This window comes from Camponotus vicinus, unplaced genomic scaffold (genome assembly GCF_025532165.1).
Source record: "Camponotus vicinus isolate PSW18456_S1 unplaced genomic scaffold, iyCamVici1.0 SCAF_13, whole genome shotgun sequence".
NCBI lineage: Eukaryota > Metazoa > Arthropoda > Insecta > Hymenoptera > Formicidae > Camponotus > Camponotus vicinus.
Genome location: NW_028141949.1, coordinates 15,316,779 through 15,337,811, shown reverse-complemented (window position 1 = coordinate 15,337,811; position 21,033 = coordinate 15,316,779). Strand labels below are relative to the sequence as shown.

The 21,033-nt window shown below is 37.4% G+C and overlaps 1 protein-coding gene and 1 long non-coding RNA gene across 15 annotated transcripts in view; one reads left to right on the top strand and one right to left on the bottom strand.

The window, feature by feature from the left end:
- Positions 1-21,033, top strand: part of Sls (sallimus) — an 83,007-nt gene that overhangs the window by 7,370 nt on the left and 54,604 nt on the right. For 11 of the 14 annotated variants that reach the window (XM_083086948.1, XM_083086946.1, XM_083086947.1 and 8 more), the window contains exons 14-39: positions 71-616; positions 709-1,186; positions 1,278-1,858; positions 2,021-2,563; positions 2,648-2,902; positions 2,999-3,142; positions 3,572-3,973; positions 4,283-4,684; positions 4,924-5,146; positions 5,242-5,414; positions 5,835-5,974; positions 6,110-6,626; positions 6,743-6,886; positions 6,970-7,221; positions 7,347-10,048; positions 10,224-11,226; positions 11,339-11,737; positions 11,821-12,340; positions 12,597-12,768; positions 12,881-13,067; positions 14,705-15,044; positions 15,137-15,857; positions 15,963-16,301; positions 16,390-16,546; positions 16,643-16,809; positions 16,915-17,044. In XM_083086948.1, coding sequence (XP_082943074.1) covers positions 71-616; positions 709-1,186; positions 1,278-1,858; positions 2,021-2,563; positions 2,648-2,902; positions 2,999-3,142; positions 3,572-3,973; positions 4,283-4,684; positions 4,924-5,146; positions 5,242-5,414; positions 5,835-5,974; positions 6,110-6,626; positions 6,743-6,886; positions 6,970-7,221; positions 7,347-10,048; positions 10,224-11,226; positions 11,339-11,737; positions 11,821-12,340; positions 12,597-12,768; positions 12,881-13,067; positions 14,705-15,044; positions 15,137-15,857; positions 15,963-16,301; positions 16,390-16,546; positions 16,643-16,809; positions 16,915-17,044 — 11,637 coding nt within the window. Of the gene's footprint in view, positions 1-70; positions 617-708; positions 1,187-1,277; positions 1,859-2,020; positions 2,564-2,647; positions 2,903-2,998; positions 3,143-3,571; positions 3,974-4,282; positions 4,685-4,923; positions 5,147-5,241; positions 5,415-5,834; positions 5,975-6,109; positions 6,627-6,742; positions 6,887-6,969; positions 7,222-7,346; positions 10,049-10,223; positions 11,227-11,338; positions 11,738-11,820; positions 12,341-12,596; positions 12,769-12,880; positions 13,068-14,704; positions 15,045-15,136; positions 15,858-15,962; positions 16,302-16,389; positions 16,547-16,642; positions 16,810-16,914; positions 17,045-19,727; positions 19,925-21,033 lie in introns of those variants that run through there. The other 3 variants (XM_083086958.1, XM_083086949.1, XM_083086952.1) reach the window with 3 other exon arrangements.
- Positions 18,830-21,033, bottom strand: part of LOC145964335 (uncharacterized) — a 58,212-nt gene continuing 56,008 nt past the window's right edge. The window contains exon 4 of the long non-coding RNA XR_014436421.1: positions 18,830-19,897. This is a non-coding gene — a long non-coding RNA (uncharacterized LOC145964335). The remainder of the gene's footprint in view (positions 19,898-21,033) is intronic.

The window sequence follows — 21,033 nt, the reverse complement described above, 5'->3', positions numbered from 1 at the left end:
ACGTAATTCGATTAGCGTAAACGTACGTCATTAAGTCTATAATATATTCATGAGACGTTCTCGAAATTAGGTTCTCGAATTACAACCTTCTTCAATTTCGGTTACGTGGCGCTGACTATAAAATATGTAACGATACACGATGTCGGCGTATACACTTGCCGAGCTTACAACAGGGCTGGCGAGGCTCATACCACCGCTCAATTAAGCGTAATTAGTAAGAATGATATTATTTATGATAGCCAGCATCCTACCGGTCTTCAAAAAATTCAATCTCTCGAGGATTCGAGCAGATACTCGCGACAGATTCAGGAAGAAACGCAGATTACGCAGGCACCACGATTCTTAGGCAATCTTAAAGGCACGAATAAGATCGTAGAGGGTCAACGAGCGCACTTTGAGGCGCGCGTGGAACCTCAAAGCGATCTAAGCATGAAGATCGAGTGGTATCACAACGGCAAACCTATCACTGCTGCTAATAGAATTCAGACGTATCATGATTTTGGATACGTCGCCATTGACATTCTTCAGGTTCGTTCCGAAGACGCTGGCACGTATACCGTTGTGGCTAGAAACTCTAGCGGAGAAGCTCGTTTATCTGCCACCATGACCGTAGAAAGTAAGATATACAATTAATATTATTTATACAGCTAAAAGCTCTAAAAAAAGTCGCAAAAATAATAAATTAATAAATTTTATTAATTTTTGCAGCGCGTTCTAGCATAGATACTAGCAGCATGCACCGCGGCACCTACGAGAAGACTCAACGCTTAGAAGAATCCAAGTTCATCGAGCCGCATTATCATATCGAAGAAATCTCCAAATCAAAACCGATATTTATCCAGCCGTTGAGTGATCCTAAACCTGTTAGCGAGGGCAAGAATATTCATTTGGAGTGTCGTTTGGAACCGATGGGCGATCCAACGATGAGAGTCGAATGGTTCCAAAATGGACGGCCGGTCACGGTTGGCTCCAGATTCAGGACTTATTACGATTTCGGATTCGTCGCCCTCGACATAGTACACGCCACTGTGTACGATTCCGGCGAATATACTGTCAGAGCTACCAATCATCTGGGTACCGCGCATACCTCTGCTTGCGTGAGAGTCATCGGAAGATCTGATGTTGTCACCGAAACGCAGAACGAACAATCTCTCGAACAGATACAAATGTTGGAGGATTCATCGAGGTTCGCTTTTATTTAGTATATTGTAAATTATGCAATTTACTTGTGTGTGTGTATTATTATCCTTATTTTTTGTTTTATTTTTCTCATATAGATATCGCAAAACTCAACAAGAAGAAGTTACTGTGATGCAAGCACCTCAGTTTACTCGACCTTTGCACAACATCGAAACAGTAGAACTGACTAATGTTCATCTCGAATGTCGACTGCAGCCGGTCGGTGACGTGACCATGAAAGTCGAGTGGTTCGTCAACGGTCGACCGGTTAAAACTGGTCATCGATTTAGACCATCTTACGAATTTGATTACGTGGCTTTAGATATTCTCGGCGTTTATCCTGAAGATTCTGGCGTATACACTTGTCAGGCTAGAAATCAGCTCGGCGAGGCAGTTACTTCGTGTTCCGTAAGAGTACATGCAAAGAAGGATTTACTTTTGGAATCTCAACATCCCGAAGGATTGGAAAGAATACAATATTTGGAGGATGCTTCGCGATATAAGAGGCACGAACTCGTCGATGAGGTTGTAAATGTGAAGCCGAAATTTATTACGAAACCGAAGAACCAGGAAAATCTTCGAGAAGGGCAACACGCTCATTTCGAGTGTAAATTGGAGCCTGTAACGGATTCGAATTTAAAGGTCGAGTGGTTCAAGAATGGCCGTCCAGTAACGATAGGTAATTTATTATTCTTATCGCTTTAATTTACAATAGCAACAAATACATGCTCACATCATTATCCAATTGTGTTTCTTAATTTTATCAACTGAATGTTCATCCGTTAAATATATTATATTTAATAAATATATTATATTTAATCTTGTGCAAATTAATTTACAGGACATCGTTTCCGTCCGATTCATGACTTTGGTTACGTTGCATTGGACGTAATTGATCTGATTGCTGAGGATTCTGGAACTTACACGTGTCGTGCCGTTAATCTAGTAGGCAGCGACGAAGTAAACTGCATTTTAACATGTCACTCGGGTGCACAAATCTTAACGGACACGCAAAATGAGCTTGGACTTGAACAGATTCATTATCTTGAAGATAGATCCAAATATCAAAGACAAGAGATTATTGAAGAAACCACCACTCAGGCGCCCATTTTCACGACTTCGTTAAACAATGTCGAGATAAAAGAAGGTCAGCGAGCGCATTTCGAGTGCAGATTAATTCCAGTGTCCGATACAACGATGAAAATTGAGTGGTTCCACAATAATAAACCGGTGAAAGCGGGCTCGAGATTTATCGAAACAAACAGCTTTGGTTTCGTCGCTCTCGATATTATGTATGCATATCCCGAAGATTCTGGAACATATACTTGCAGAGCTAAGAATATTATTGGCGAAGCTATCACTTCTGCAACTGCTATCGTTCACTGTAAGCTCTTGACTATTTTCAAATTTGCTCAATAATTAATTTCAACGTCAGTAATGAAATTAATTCATTATCTATTATCCGTAGCCAAAAAGTCAATCTATACAGAGACTCAAAATGAAGAAACACTTCAACGTCTTCGCACTTTGGAGGACACGTCCCGTCATCAACGCAAAACAACAACCGAGGAAATTATTACGCAAGCTCCTGTCTTCACGTTACCGATAAAAGATCTCCGTGTTGCTGAGAATCAGGCAGCGCATTTCGAAGCACGTGTCATCCCGGTTGGAGATCCCAAACTCAAAGTGGAGTGGCTGCGTAATGGAGTTCCTATTTCAGCCTGTAAATATCCAACGTCTTGTAATATTAAAAAATGTCAATCTATATATAGTGAGATTCCTTAAAAAATATATTCTTTATTATTTTTTACTTTTAAAGCAAATCGTGTAACGACTATGCATGACTTTGGATACGTTGCCTTAAACATGAAATACGTCAATCCCGAAGATTCAGGCACTTATACGTGTCGTGCGACAAACGAGCTCGGGGAAGCGGTTACTTCAGCAACACTATTTGTTCAATGTAAGTATAAACTTAATATAAACTCAATGTACAATTCAGGTACAACATATGATATATATATTTTACACAATATGCAAATTAATTTACAAAATATAATTGACAGTACTTACACAAATTACGCAAATTTTCTCGACATTAATTATTAATTACACGCTATAATTTTGCTATTAAACTAAAATGGTGTTTGAGATATATAACAAACCGCTATGTAACACTGCTGATTGTATATTTTTATATTTTATTATTTATTGCTTTGATGTTTTATTTTGCTAAACTTATTTGTTACTATTTGCAAATAAGTATCTACTCATATGCAATATATCGCAATTTGACTGAGAATTTTTGTTGTTTTACGAAAACATTGAATTATATGCAATTTCCCTTTATACACGACTCGTACACAACTACACGAATTCTTCTAAAATGCAGCCAAGGCAGCCTTGCAGTTTGAATCACAACACGAAAGCGCTTTATCGAAACTCCAAGCCTTGGAAGATACCTCGAAATATCAACGTCGAGAGGAAGAAGAGATCATAGTAAAAGAAAAGCCGTCCTTTACGGTCCAGTTGAATGGACCTACCAGTCTAGTCGAAGGTCAAAGCGCACACTATGAGTGTCGCATAGAACCTTATCCTGATCCCAACATGAAGGTGGAGTGGTTCCATAATGGTAAACCATTATCCACCGGTCACAGGTATAGAACTACCTGCGACTTTGGATTTGCATCGTTGGACGTATTGACCGTATATGCCGAAGATTCGGGCACGTATACTTGCCAGGCCACCAATAAATTGGGATCGGCAAGAAGTTCGATTAATCTCGACGTGAAATGTGAGTACGAGAACGCGTTTTTTGCGTGTCAAGTATTTCGTAGTTATCCATTTCATGATATTTCCCCTGCTTTACATACATGTACATACAACAGAGCATTAACTTTCTTACATTAATAATTTTTTTTACATAATTTATGAACACCTTACATTTATAAACACCTTAAATTTATCATTTCATCTACAATCATCACAATTTATAAATTATAATTTTCACATTAGAAAGCCATAATTCTTTGCTTTATTTATATTTCGCATTTCGAACTTTTCCTTCTTTGTTTTGTTACATCGAATAAAAATCGCTTTTTAGCTCGAGCATCGATTATTCGCGATACACAGCATGAGACCGCATTGAAGAAGATACAATATCTTGAGGACGATTCGAGATATAAGCGCATAATCGAAGAAGATACAATTATCGCCGAGAAGCCTGCTTTCGGACGACCTTTGAAAAATATTGAACATTTACCGGAAGGCAAAAACGCTCATCTCGAAGCTACATTGACTCCCGTAAATGATCCAACGATGGTCGTTGAATGGTTTAGAGACGGACGTCCGATTCCTCAGGGACATAAATTCAAAACGACCTACGACTTTGGATATGTCGCTCTCGATATTCTTTACGCTTATCCCGAAGACTCGGGTACTTACATGTGTAAAGCAAGGAATGCGGTCGGCGAGGCTGTTACTACGTGTGTGATCAGCGTAGATTGTAAGTGATATTTTATGCATTTTTATAAAATAAAACTATTATTTTAGCGAACGCACCCGTTATATAAGATCAATATTTGAAATAATTTTTTTAAACAAATGAGAGAAAAAAGTGCGAAACAATCTTTCTATTTCTCAAAATTGATAAGTGCATAAACAAATTTTTAAATAAATTATTAATTTAACTAATATAAAAAAAATGATGGTATAATTATTAATTATTTTGATTTATGCAAATAGCAAAACAAGGCTTATATCTTGATACGTTGGATGTTCAACGTTTGCAAAAGATTCGAGAGTTGGAAACTGTCGAAATCAAAGAAGAAGTTGAAAAGGAGGTTATTCATCAAAAACCTGTCTTCTTAACACCGCTAAACAATCTGGATCATCTCAAGGAAGGCGAGCACGCTCATTTGGAATGTCGCGTGGAGCCAATTAACGATCCGAATTTGAAAATTGAATGGTATATTCATGAATAAGAGAAAGCGTCAAAATTTAAAATATATTAAAAGATCAATTCGATTGATTAATTGATTAAATTTTCTTTACATTTAATAGGTTCGTCAATGGAGTCGCAATTAAAACTGGTCATCGCTTCCGCACTACACACGATTTTGGATACGTGGCTCTCGATATTTTATATATCTATCCCGAAGATTCCGGTACTTATATGTGTAAAGCAACCAATTTGGCCGGCGAAGCCGTTAATACCTGTACTATTAAAGTCAGCTGTAAGTATAAAGTCTTATGTTAATTCAAGATATTGATTTTGTGTTAATTATCAGCAAGGAATATACAATATCCGAAATCTAAATTCGTATCCATGAAAAATTTGAAAACATGCATCGGCGTTAATCAAATTAATCAACGAAAAAGAGGCCATTTATTAAATAGATGACGCTTTTATAAAGAAGAGTTTCGTTAAAATTATTTAAATTCTTATGAGCTTGGACGAGTTCTTTCATGGAAAATATTATATTATGCTTCGAAAAAACGCAGGAGGTCTCAAGAAATATTAAATCTTGCAGTATCCATATTTATTATAGAATTGAATTTATTTTATTCCAAAAAGCGTACACATAAAAAATTGCTAATACTAAAAATATAATTATAGAGAGAAACAAACTAGATACGAATCTTTTTTATTTTAGCACGACGAAGTATTCTTCTGGACACTCAACATCCGGATGGTTTAGAAAAGATTCGAGAATTAGAAGCCCAGGGTCATCCCGCACGATTGGAAATTGAGGAACCGCCAGTGACGCCGCCGAGATTTGTCACCGAACTTAGAGTTAGTACTAATTATATTAATGTAATGCAATTATATGTATATATAATGTTTGTTAAATATAATAATAGTCAATGTGTGAATAGTTATTAAAAACTAATAACTAAAAAAATATAATAAATAAAATATTTTTTATAGGGCACGACTGAAGTATACGAAGGGCAAACCGCTCATTTCGAATGCCAAGTGGAGCCTCTGCACGACGCTAATCTGAGAATCGAATTCTTCCACAATGGTAAACCTTTACCATCAGCGGCGCGTTTCCACGTGACGTTCGATTTCGGATACGTGGCATTAGATATCGGTCACGCCGTACCCGAAGACGCAGGGCAATACTCTGTGCGTGCGATCAACGCGCTAGGACAATGCGTTTCGTCCATCGAGCTCAAGGTAATCCCACGAGACAGTATTATTTTGGATTCTCAACGACCCGAAGGAATGGATAAGATCCGGGAGCTTGAAGCTCAACAACCGTGGAAGCGACCGGATGTTCCGGAGCCTCAAACTCGGCAACGACCTGTCTTCACTCAACCGTTGCAAAATATCGATAGTATCTCCGAAGATCACACTGCGCACTTTGAATGCAGACTTATACCCGTGGGTGATCCCATGCTCAAAGTGGAATGGTTTAGAAACGAAGTGCCTCTAGAGACAAGTAAGAATCAGAGACTTTCAATGTAAAACATTGTTGATTGCATGAATATATTATGCGCATAACACATTTGTTTTTTTACCACTCAAAATTAATATTTCTCACGATATTTTTTGTAGGTTCGCGAATTACGAAAGTACATGATTTCGGCTATGTATCCCTGGATATCTCTCACGTACGTGACAAAGACGAAGGCGTTTACATGTGTCGCGCTTCTAATCCATTGGGTGAAGCGGTTACAACAGCTTCGATGAAGATTAAAAGTGAGTGTCTGATTTTATTTCGTTATTTAATATATCAAGATAAATTTGATATGATTATGTAAATTTAATTTATCCATTTACAGCCAAGGCCAGTATACAATTGGATACTCAGCATCCGGAGGCACAACGTAGAATCGCTCAGTTGGAAGCCAAGGAAGTCGGACGACCGGAGGAGCCGGAAAAGGTCTTCGATAAACCGATTTTCACGCAATTATTAACCGGACCAACAGAACTTTGGGAAGGACAATTGGCTAGATATGAATGCAGAGTTGTTCCTGTCGGCGATGCGAGTTTAAAATTCGAATGGTACATGAATGGAGTCGAATTAAAAATGGGTAAGAAAATAATAAATTATTTTATAGGAAATTATTTTATAGTAAATTATTATTAATATTATAATATTATAATATTATTAATACAAATATCTGATTTAATAAATTTATTGGATATCATTATTTAGGCTCACGCTTCCACGTAAATCACGACTTTGGATACGTAACGCTAGACATTTTAAAAGTTATCCCCGAAGATTCTGGCGTTTACACCTGCAAAGCGATCAACAACGCAGGTGAGGCGGTTTCGTCGATTTCCCTGAAAGTGAAAGCGCGTTCAGCTATCGCTTCCGAGAGTATACAAGCGGACGCATGGCAGAAGATTCAATTGAAGGAAGCGGAAATGAATAAAGTACCAGAAATGTTTATCGATACGACACCACAACAGGCACCAGTTTTCACCAAGCATCTTGAAAGCTTCGATAAACTAGTAGAGGGTCAACGTGTTTATTTAGAAGCTCAAGTGGAGCCGCGAGCGGATCCCAACTTGAGAGTAGAATGGTTTAAAAATGGAGTGCCTCTACAGACTGGAACTAGACTTCGTAGTACGTTCGACTTCGGTCTGGTAACATTATCGATCAACGGCTTGAGACCTGATGACTCCGCAATTTATACTTGCAAAGCGACTAATCTTCTGGGAGAAGCTGTATCAACTTGTAGCTTGAAAATTGCCGATCGTCACTGGTTATTGGGAGATACTTTACATCCGGATGCTTTGCCGAAAATTGATGCCTTGGAACAACCTCAGATAATTTCTACTGAACAACCGGAACCGATTTACGAAGAACCCGTCTTTATCACTCATTTGAATAACGTAGAATGCATCGAAGGCGATAACGCTCACTTTGAATGCAATGTAGAACCATCGAAAGATCCTACTATGAAAATTGAATGGTTCTTGAACAGTAAACCTTTACCGACCGGTGCAAGATTTAAAAGCACTTATGACTTCGGCTACGTGGCTCTAGATTTGACTCACGCTTATGAAGAAGATTCTGGTGTAATCACCGTAAAAGCTACAAATTCGAAAGGAAGCGCGCAGACATCAGGTACTTTGAAATGCACCAGCAAGCAAAATATCTATCTGCAGACACAACATCCACAAGGGGAAGCCGGATTTGAGAAAGTGAAAGAAGCAGAAGATGCTTATCAGTCGAAATATAGAAGACCGGAGGAAGGTCCTGAACACGAATATCCTAAACCGATCTGGACGGTACCACTTCTGCCTGAATTTAAATTGGGAGAATCTGAACCATTACATTTGGAAGGGCAAGTCGAACCAAAAGATGATCCCAATTTAAAAATTGAATGGTATTTTAACGGGAAACCTTTAGAACATGGTTCGCGCTTTAAAATGACTAGCGATTTTGGATTTGTTACTTTGGATTTAACGGATGTTTATGAGCGCGATTCCGGTATTTATACTTGCAAGGCTTATAATAAAGCAGGCGAAGCTTTTACATCAACAACAATTTATTGCTCCACAAAGGAAAATATCATTGAAAAATCGCAACATCCCAAAGGTAAAGAAGGTCTTGAAGCGATCCAAGATCTTGAGGAATCTTTGAAACGACAAGAAGGAATTCCACCAGGAGAAGAGGAAGGTCAACCGCCAATGTTTACATCACAATTTGAGAATCTAACTAATTTATCGGAAGGGGAGATCGCTCACTTTGAAGCATCTCTCATTCCTACTGGTGATCAAACCATGGTAGTCGAATGGTTTTATAATGGCAAAGCGTTAGAAGCCAGTCATCGCACGAGGACCGTTTACGCTTTCGGCATGGTTGTTCTTGAAGTTCTTGGAACGAAAATAGAAGATTCGGGCACTTATACCTGTAGAGCCACCAACAAATGGGGTAAAGCAGAGATTAGCGTAGAGCTCGAATGCATCGACAAGTCTAAAGGACAGAAACCTAAATTCACAACGCATATACAGTCTTTGGAGGGCCTGAAAGATGGTCAATCGGCTCACTTTGAATGTACTCTCATCCCGGTTGGAGATCCTCACATGAAAGTTGAATGGTTCCACAATGGAAAACCACTACGGCATTCTTCGCGTTTCAAGATGGTTTCTGATTTCGGCTTTGTAGTTATGGATATCGCCGGAGTGATGTCTCATGACACTGGTGAATACGTTTGCAAAGCTAGCAACAAGTACGGCGAGGATTATACAAAAGCTACGATCAAGTGCTTCGGTAAAAGCGGAGTTTATTTGGATTCTCTACAGCCAGATTCACTCGCTAGAATACGGGAACTCGAGAGTTATACCGGAGAACAAGCGACTACTCCTACAACTCCCGTCGCCGAACCACCGAAATTCATCACGCAAATCGTTGATATTACGAAACTTGTAGAGGGACAGTCTGCACATTTCGAAGCTAGACTAACCCCGATAAATGATCCCGATTTAAAGGTCGAGTGGTATTATAATGGCAAAAAACTTCCTCACGGCCATCGATATCGTACCTTCCACGACTTTGGTATCGTTATCCTGGATATACTTTATTGTTATGAAGAGAATTCTGGAGTTTACGAGTGCAGAGCCGTCAACAAATACGGCGAAGATTCTACAAAAGCATCACTCAAATGCTTCTCCAAGGCTAATCTTATTTTGGAGTCACAACTTCCGAAAGGCATGGAAGGCGGTCTAGAAAAAATTCAAAATCTCGAAGATTCGATGATACGTACGAGAGACGAAAAAACTGTAGAAGAACGTGGCAAGGCTCCAATGTTCACTGTACCTTTAAGTAATATCGATGGTCTACGCGAGGGGGAAAGCGCACATTTCGAGGCACGATTAATACCTACGGACGATCCAAAATTAAAGGCGAGTGTTAAAATTATTTTAATTCTGATCTATATATCATGGCTATGCATTATACATTATATTATATTATAATTCATTACCTTATTATTATTTATATTATTATACATTATTATTTTTTACATTACATCATATTTTATAATTATTATATTATATTTTATTGATTTTTTATACACAGGTCGAATGGTTCTGGAACGGTAAACCATTGCGAACGGGATCTCGTTTCCGCACTTTCTGCGATTTTGGTTTTGTCATTCTGGAAATTTCTCCTATCTATCCTGAGGACTCGGGCGAATATAGTTGTAGAGCGACAAATGATTACGGTGAAGCAGTGACGACGTGCACTATGAAATGTACTGGTAAACGTAATATTATTTTGGAGTCTCAGCTACCCAAAGGAATGGAAGGTACGATTGATAAGATCGCCGAATTAGAAGGCCTCGGAACCGTTCCGGGTCAAGCTAGTCCTGAGGATGACACCGGGAGACCGCCAGAATTTATTACGACCCCTTCAGATCTGACTTTAACTGAAAATTCTCTTGCTCACTTTGAATGTCGACTGCAACCGATTAATGATTCTAGTATGAGGGTCGAATGGTTTCACAACGGCAAGCCTCTTCTCGCTGGTAGTAGAATCAAAACGATTCACGACTTTGGTTTCGTTATTCTGGAAGTTGCAAATTGTTATCAACGTGATTCCGGTCTATACACTTGTAAAGCCACCAATCGCCACGGCGAAGCCACGGTATCGTGTAAACTTCAAGTTCGCGGACGTCAAGGTATTATCTTGGAGCCACAGTTGCCGAGCAATTTCAAGACCGGTACGGAAAGCATTCAGAAATTGGAGGAGTCTTTATATAAGAGAGATGAGATCCTAGCGGAGGAAGAAGCACCGAATCCACCAAGATTCACTGTCGAACTTAAAGACATCGAAGTTGAAGAAGCTGGACCGAGCCACTTCGATTGCAGAGTCGAGCCTGTAGGTGATTCCAGTATGCGCATCGATTGGTTCCACAATGGCCGGCCTTTTGCGACTGGTTCTCGAGTTCATCAAATTAATGATTTCGGATTTATATCGCTGGATATGTCGTATACATACGCGCGAGACAGCGGCGAATACGTTTGCAGAGCCACCAATAAATGGGGGTCCGCTACTACTAAGGCCACCATCACTTGCAAATGTAAGTTATGCAATTACCAGATTTTTAAGATATTTCTAAATTAATATACTTTCATATTTTAAAACTCGCTTTATATTATTATAATATATAATAATAATAATTTTTCTTGCAGCCAAGAAAACGATAGATTTCGATTCTCAATTGCCATCGGGAATGAGCGGCGAGAAGCTGAAAGAACTCGAACGAGGTCCAGTGTCTCAAGCTCCTGCGGAAGAAGCGCCACGACAACCGCCGCATTTCATCACGCAGATTCAATCAGCAACCATCGATGAAGGTGAACCGGTCAGATTCGAATGCCGTGTGGAGCCCAAGGACGATCCTAATTTACGCATCGAATGGTATAGAAATAGTAAATTGATACCCGCTGGGCATAGATACAGAACTGTATACGATATGGGATTCGTATCGATGGATATCTTGTACGTCTATCCCGAGGATTCCGGTGAATACGTTTGCAAGGCCGTTAATGATCTCGGAGAAGACACTACTCGAGCTGCCATATCTTGCAAAAGTATTTTGATTTTTATACATTTTTATATTTTGCCCAGATTAACTATTATTAAAGTGGACTCATATTAAATTTCTATTTCACAGAATTACCAAGCATTATTTTGCAAAATCAAGTACCTAAGGGTATGAAAAAATCCGAGGCCTTGATGCAGATGGAAGCGACAATTAAAAAATATACGTCGGAAATTCACTTAACCGAGGACGATTTATATGACGCGGACAAAAAACAGCCGCCTCGCTTCGTCACGCAGATTCAAGATCAGACCGAGCTCGTTGAAATGAATAGCACCAAATTCGAATGCCAATTAGCACCCGTGGGCGATCCAAATATGAAGGTCGAATGGTTCTTCAATGGAAAACCATTACCTCACAAGAATCGATTCACACCTATCTATGACTTTGGCTATGTAGCGATGAACTTTGGTTGGGTCTATCCAGAAGACAGTGGCGAGTATCTGTGCAGAGCTACGAATCTTTATGGAATGGACGAGACCAGAGCTATAATCAGAACCGCGGGAAAACCTGGAATTATCTATGAATCTCAGCTTCCAAAAGGCATGAAGAGCATTGAGAAGATCAGAGAAATGGAAGCAGCATGGCAAATGTAAGATCTTATTTTGTATATTATTCGTATATATAAGATAATTTCTTTTAACAATAACGATAAAAGAATGCGTACATAGTAAGATGCGTAGCATTTATTTTTATGCATATTTTGAATTATTATTTATATTCAAGAAAGATAAGATAAATTGTTTCCCGAATATAAGTCAAAGAGATATATTTGCCTATAATTAATTTGAAAATTGTTACGGCAACACGAAACGAGTATTGTTTAAAAAATTATTCGGATTTTGCAGTGTACCTGAAGAGGAAGGTGAAGAAGAGAAAGTACGTTCGGCGCCTGTTTTCGTGAGCAAACCAGAAGCGGTAACCGTTGAAGAAGGCGACTGGTCCAGATTTTGCTGTCGAGTTACTGGATATCCGAGGCCTCGAGTTATGTGGATCATCAATGGTCACACAGTAGTTAATGTGAGTTCCCTCAGGAATATCCTGAAATTACGCTAAATGACGATGTCGACAATTCTTCAAGAAATACGTTTATAATATTATTATATCAAACTTATTCCTTTTTTTCCCACAGGGATCCCGCTATAAATTAACGTACGATGGTATGTATCATCTTGATATCCCAAAGACCAGACAATACGATCACGGCAAGGTGGAAGTGATTGCAAGAAGCTCCGTTGGCGAAACACGTACAGAAACGACTATAACGGTCAAGCAACGAAGCGATGACTACCGTGGTGTATTGAAAAATTCGCCAAGACGTAAGTTTACATTCCGACTATCATACACACATTCGCCCATGAATTCTTCGTGTCAAAATGGAAAGTTAAACCTTACAGAGTATAAGAGTATATATAGTATAGATGCATTCAACGGAGCGCCAAGTATATGAAATATAAATTTATGGCAAATGCAAATTTAATTAATTAATAACTTTCTACATTAAACGGAAAAAAGCTGCATCGCGAAGAATTCATGCGCAGAAGAACAACAATTTTGAACGAATTACAATGATACAAAAAAAGACTACACGTGAAAATGAACGAAGCGGTTAAAACCTCCAATGACGATTCGCAAGATGCGAGCGTGAATTGGAAAATATCGAACAACCGAAACACAGTACATATAATATATATCGATACGACACATGCATTCCATTCGAATACAAAAAAACACTCTAAAACCGTTCAAACATAATCCCTTCCTTTCCCGTTTTCCACTTGGCATTCCAAAGCTATTGAAAATGATCCTGAGTTCGCCAGCTTCTTCTGCTTCTCCTTCTTCTTCATCGTGATTGGGAATATCGACGGAAATATTAGGGCGAAAAATCAAAGGTATCGTATACTTGATTTTTCACATCGACATTCAGGTATGGAAAATAATCGTCGGAAGAACATTCGTATTGTTTTATATTTTATTAATGTTTTTTTTTATTTCATAAATGTGATATTGTTGCGCTGGAGAAAACGGGTTTGTTGCTCACATAATGCTGTAAGATCATTATAAGATATTTTATCTATTTATTTTATTTATTATATATGAGCTCGCATATATTTCTCACATTATTTTAATCTATTAAAGTAATTTGCTTAGATATTGTCTGTAGAAAGCAAACATTGAGCAGATTTCCCTATTTCTCGATATTGCGCAATCAATATAATTTAATCCTAATCATCTTGATTTAATCTCTATTTAATGTGCTGTTTTTTTCTTTTTCTGTTTTGGGATATGCATTTCCTTACCGCGTTTCATTTATCATCCTTTAACATCTCGCACGAAAATTAAAAGCGATTGATATATTAAAACTAATTCATCAAAGCAAAGTTCAAGTTATGCAAATTTATATAATTATAATTAGAATAACTTTGCAGCAGATTTTTTTATTCCTTTTAAACATGAAACAAAGCCTTCTCATAACACGAAGGAAAGCACGTTCATGAAAAAAATATTTAATCCAATAGTGTTTTCGATGATATGATCGCAGCAAAATAATTTCAGATATGTGTTAACCACTTGAATTTTCCAAATCCAGCTCGATTCCCATTATTTAGGTGTCGTCGATATGTGTTGCATCGTCATTCACGTACTGTGTCTTAAATATCGTGGGATTTTTTTTTCGGTTAGACTTTATTCGTTGGTCAAAAAAAGTGCGACGTTTTACTTTACAATGGATTTCGATTTTTCAATAAATCATAATAAGTGATCTGCTACATTTTTTAGCAAAGATGTATGCAAACACTAATACTTGCACAAATATCTTATCGAAGGACGTTGTATTGTATTTGCCGAGATCAATAAATCGATATATCCGCTCGAAGTATGCACGTCTCGTTTTTATCGAGTACGAGACACACACATACACACAGGAACACACAGGTATAACATATTATTTCTCTAGCCTGGTACGATTATGGGCTAACACAGTACCAGACCGAGCGACAGAACACAGAATTGGAGCGCGTGTTCGATGAACGCCACCAAAGTGTTTCCCAAGGCATCGAAATTGCAACGGAGCATCTTGGTCATAAAGTCATTAAAGAGCCTCAGACTGAATGGCAAAAATCTGTCAAGAGCAAGAAGAACGAGGACTATTATAATAAGTTGATGAACCTTGAGGAGGAACAAGTACTTAAAGAAACCAGATTAAGGGAGGCCTCGCATCAGTTTGCTATTCCTGGCGATAAAGTCGTTGCACATTCTCTAGCAAAGGGAATGGCTCAAAAGTACGAAGAGAATTTGTAAGTAATGCAATAAAATTATTTTAGATAAAGAATGTATTATCAACATATTTGACAAATGATGATGGTAACCATTAATTTGTTATAACTAGGGAGGAACAACCTCAACAACCCGTGGAACCAGCTCCAAAATATGTGAAGAAGCCGTTTGTTACCGAAGTGGACATAGACACGGAACACGTAAAAGTCACTGGAAAGTATCCCCCAGAACCGTCTGAATCCACAATTCATGGTCGCGAAGTTCACGTAGCTAAACAAAAACAAACGCAAAAGGAAGTCAAGGGTGACTTGGAAATAACGAGAAAGATCACGGCAACGGAGACTACAGAGGTTGAACATAAAGCGAAGACACAGGAACGTGTAGTTCAAGGACAAGTAAAACCTGCCAAACCGCCTGTCTTCACGAAAAAAATTCAACCGTGCAGAGCATTTGAGCAAGAACAGGCCAAATTTGAAGTAGAATTCGATGGTGATCCATTGCCGACCATCAAATGGTATCGCGAAGATTTTCCTATACAAAATTCGGCCGACCTTCAAATTTATACCTTCAGCACGAAATCGATATTAATTGTCAGACAAGTTTTTATGGAAGACTCCGGCGTCTTTTCCGTCATTGCTGAGAATAGAGGAGGAAAAGCCAAGTGCAGCGCCAATTTGGTTGTGGAAGAACGTAGAAGACAACCTGGACGAGGTGGCGCGGTGCCACCTAGTTTCTTGACTACAATTCAATCTACTTCTGTAGCCACTGGACAGCTCGCCAGATTTGATGCCAAAATTACTGGCACCAAGCCTTTAGATGTTTATTGGCTTAAGGTAAGAGATGATATATATTCACTATAATTTTATACGTGCAATCGTAACGCACAGAAAGCAAGAAATTTAAACTTGAATTTAAATTTGAATACTTCTTTATTATAGAATGGCAAGAAGATAACGGCAGATATCCGTTACAAAACTTTGGAAGAAGACAACATTTACACACTTCTGATCTTAGAGACGATACCGGAGGATATTGGCAAATATGAATGTGTTGCAATTAACAACGCTGGAGAAGCGCGTTGCGAAGCTGAATGTACCGTTCGCGGGCCTCAATCGCCGACAAAAGTCGCGAAACCCACCACGCCGACGGTGGAAAAAGCACCAACCGTTTTGGAACCACTAAGAGATCAAACTATCAAAGAGGGAACGTCTGTTGCTTTCGCTTGCAGAATTACAGGAAAGCCTGTTCCGACTGTGCAATGGAAGAAAGCCGATAAGGTATCCAGAGCATTGTGATATAATGATTATAATATTGCAAATTTCTCTAATAGAAAATTTAATTTGAATATTTATCGCATTTGCGTAGATAATCAAACCGTCCAAGTACTTCCAAATGCAGAAGGAAGGTGATTTGTGTACTCTGAGAATTTCCGAAGCGTTCCCCGAAGACGAAGGTGTTTACAAATGCATCGCTAAAAATCCCGCTGGTGATGTTACGACATCTGCCAATCTCAGAGTTCTCGGTAAGAGAAAAGAAAAAATCGAATTTATTTTTATAAGATCTTTTTTTAATACATTAAACAATTAAGAAATCATTGTTTTATATTATTTTTTACTAGCACCCGATACAGCTGACGTTCTGCCAAAATTGACACCTCTTAAGGATCAGATAGTCGTTGAAGGACAGCCGGCTCAATTCAAGACTCAAGTGAGTCCGACAAAGCCTAAACCGACGATTCAATGGTATCGAGAAGGTGCCTTGATCCCACAATCGCCAGACTTCCAGGTAAGATAAGTCTCGCCCTGTTGTTCTTCTATGAAGTATCGAAAGAGAAATTCCATTGGGGCTTTTATAATACTCAAGAAAACATGGTATGTCACACATTTTCAGATGATTCACGAAGGCAACAATGCGGTGCTACTCATAGCAACCACGTACGAGGAGGATACTGGCACTTTCACCTGCCGTGCTACAACTTCAGCCGGTACCGTAGAAACATCCGCCAAACTCATCGTCAAAAGTAAGAACTGAATCAAAAATACAGATTCGATTGCTAACATGATACGCGATTGGATTTATTATTATAAATACATCTCCAACAACTGCCGGAGACGAATACTATACTCGAGACAGTAGCATGACAAGTCAATAACATTAGCAATTCAATTTGGAAAACTAATACCGTTTTAGATCTTGAAAGAGATGAATTTATTAACTCGATTAGCCTATATATGTATGTTTCACGCACCGATTAAATTTCAACATCGTGCAAAACCTTTTGTCTTTAGATATTCGCATATGTATACACAATATACGATTTTGAAATGGTTGACTAGCTCTCAATAACAAAAAGATGTTGTGTATCAATTAGTCACATCGAAAGAATTAATAGATTTTTCTAATATACATTTAATCGTTATTAATGTACACCAATTGTCGCCTAACGTATTTTCATTTATTCCGACTCTAACATCTTTACATCGTCTCAAGTACGGCCGTCTCCGCGCAGCGCGATTTTCCGCGTAAATATCCACTCGTATTTTATTTTTGTGCTTTGTTGTTGCCTCTTTTAAAAAACGTAACCCATCGATATATCGCCCTAGATTTCCTCACCTCGATCACATTCTCTAATCAAAAGTATCATGCGCGTCCGGGGAGTTTGTACTAACTCGTCATGTTTTGAAAATAGTTGAGCGAGTGAAACGAGGAATAATTAATTAACAGACTGTGAGAGACTGTATTGCAAAATCATGATCCTCGATGAAATACCATAAATCATAATCTTCGATGAAAAATACCGTACATATTATCCATGAAATGTATACAAAAGTCGCAAAGGTGGTGCTGAAATTGAAGTGCTGTAAAAGCAAGATATCATATAATGAAAATTGAAACTATTTGTAAGTGTAATCGGGATAAGCGCAGATTACTTGAGATCAGCTTAAGACAGATGCCTGAAGCAGAGCGAATCAAGTGTTCTCTCCGTGTCCTCGATATTTTAGTTCTTATCTCAGGACAAAAGTGTGAATTCGCCTTATACGAGCACTATCAATTCTCTGTAAATAAGTGTTATAGTAATACGGAATCCTGCGCGATATTAGTGAATATCATGAGATAAAAATGAGAAAGGATCAGTAGCGATGGACTGCGTTGAATACGTAACTCGTTTACTCGTTCGCTGTAGTCTCGATATTTATTATCAAAAATGCATCGTGAAATAGAAAAAAAAAATATATATATATATATACACATCATATCATTCTATATATTTGTACGCTCATTACAATTATAAATATTCATTTACTAAAGAAATCACACAGCACATACATACACGGATAAAGATACCCGATCTAACAATTTACTAATCGAATATTTATTATTGTACAATGAAAGTCGCAATAAAACCGAATGTTGTAAGTACGTCCAAGTCTCGTTTGTTGCCGTTTCGATGACCGTCGCCTAATGATTAATATAAAATGATGATTTTATCGTAACCATCCAATAGAAGAATCTTTGTAGCAATGGAAGATTCAGATCAGGACCAACATAGCGTAAAACATATGTAAAAACTGCATGATTATTAATATAATATGTCTATAAATTCCATGCTATGCGATAAATTAGTCAAGATCGTTACACTCGATACTCTTTCCATGATGAAGTAAAACTATACCTGTATACCGTTGGATCTTTGTAACGAAGAACGTACTTCCGTTGAATTCTCTGAGGTGTATCATGCGCGAGAAGGAAAATACATAACTGGCGCGAAACGTAAAGTTTATATATTATAAAAAGGAAACCGCTATAACAGAAATGGAGATTTTTTTATTCATTTTTCTTTGATCGAAAAATTATTACGGAAATACATAAACGGTATGCCTTGCGTTTGCATAGTAAATATTTTTATAAATAACAAGTCCGCAGAGCTATGCATGTATATTTATGTAAATCGTTTCTGTTATGCGGCACACGTTCCGAGCGGAAAAGCAGATGCGGTGTCGTGTGCACACTCGGCTAGGCCCTTTTCTTAAGCTATTTTTGAACACGTGATGTGTATTACATTACCTAACTATATTTGGCTGCCGGCTTGGAACTCCGCGAAGATTCGTCGACTACAACCAATCGTGGGTTGTTCTCGCTTACATACATTTTAAAGAATTATTCAAAACTGACTTATACTCCACATTAATTTATCATCTTTATATTTACATTTTAAACACTTTTACGTTTTATTATTACTCGTTAAAATTAATAGTTTGTAAATTTATTATACGATTTTTCATATTTCAAAATGCATTGCACGGATAAGATATTTAAATAGAGAGTATTCAAGCGTGTTACATATATTGCTAAGAATATCTTCTATTCATCACAAATTTATGTGAAATATAAATTCGACGTGAACTCAAAAATTTTGAATACTGATTGTCAGAAATTTCAGACATCGAATGAAAAAGATCACAATCAAATGAATGTATTTTCAAAGAATACACATCAATCTTCTTCTTTAATTATTTCTAAATATCTAACTGCTGGAGAGAAGAATTCTCAAGAATTAAATTCAATTCTTCGCGAATTATGAATACTATAAATAAAAAAAAGTACAAGTCGCTTTGAGCGACCTTGAAGATCACGATAATACAATTTTCAAGAGAACAAATGAATGCTGATTCATCAAGAAAATATTCTTTTCCGTGGTCCAGCTTTCTGTCTTTGATCCCAAACTACCACCTTCATTCGACGCTTCGTCAGCATGATGATTTCAAGAGAAGAAGCTGGTCGAAGTAGTTAACTATTTTGGCTCCGTCTCGAGCCAGCTGCCAGTGATTCAGCCATGCCAGAAATAATACAGGGAAGAGCGTGTCAGCGCACTCTGCAAAATGAGAGAAAATTATTTTTGGTAAACCAGCAACTTAGGACAAGATATATGACTACGTTTTAATCATCCATTGCAGTTAGAAACTTGGCAATATCTAATTATGATGTGATTGTATTCATAATCGTTAAAGAATTTCACAGAAAGAATGTGAATCAATAATTGACTAAATTCTTCAAGTGATGTTGTTTAATTTTATTTGATTTATATTGCTCGATGAGAATATAACAAACCAAAAGTTAAATCTAAACTAAGATTATTTGCTATTTACTTGAAGAATAACTTTTCATCATTGCTTTACATTCTTTTTCAGTTTTTAAATTAGAATTAAAAATAAAATTTGTATTTAAAAATGTAATATAACGTTACTGATAAACAATATCATTTGCATTACATTATGTATTAATATGATGCTGATTTACGAATTAAATTAATCTTTTTCATATAAATTTATTTAATGGGATAAGGAATTAAACGAATACATGTTTATATGCGTTTATCGCTATCTTTATTTTTAATTCTGTATATAATCATACTGAAGATTCAATTTCTCGTGAATCATCGAATAAAGTGTATGTCATATCGTGTAGAAAGTAGTGATAACTATCCCTATATTTAAACACATAAACACAATCTTTTGAGCTTCCAACATTCAATTGTAGACACACACTGTCTTCTCGTGACTTAAATAATCTTTCGTATCATTACATCAATAATTAAATAATATATCGCATTTTATATATAAATCTAAAATAGAGAATAATTAAGAAAGATTTATATTAAAAAAAGCGCTTTATCTCTCGGAGATGTGAAAATAAAATCTGATTAGAACAACACAAAAATATAAGAAGGATAAAAAATAAACAATATTTATAAACAGGTATATACATGTAAATTGTTGAATAATTCACCACTCAAAATGATGATATATAAACGAATATTTCAAATGCACCACCTTTACGACATCGCGCTAAAATGAATTCGAATGTGTCCAGTTCAAATACAGCTGCACTTCGGTCGAGAACTTGGAATAAACCTTGCTATGAATAATAGTGCAAGGAATGTATCTTCTTGACCGAAGGCAGCAAAATCTATCAGAGATGTCACACTTCTTCCTTTTAAATGTCACTTTT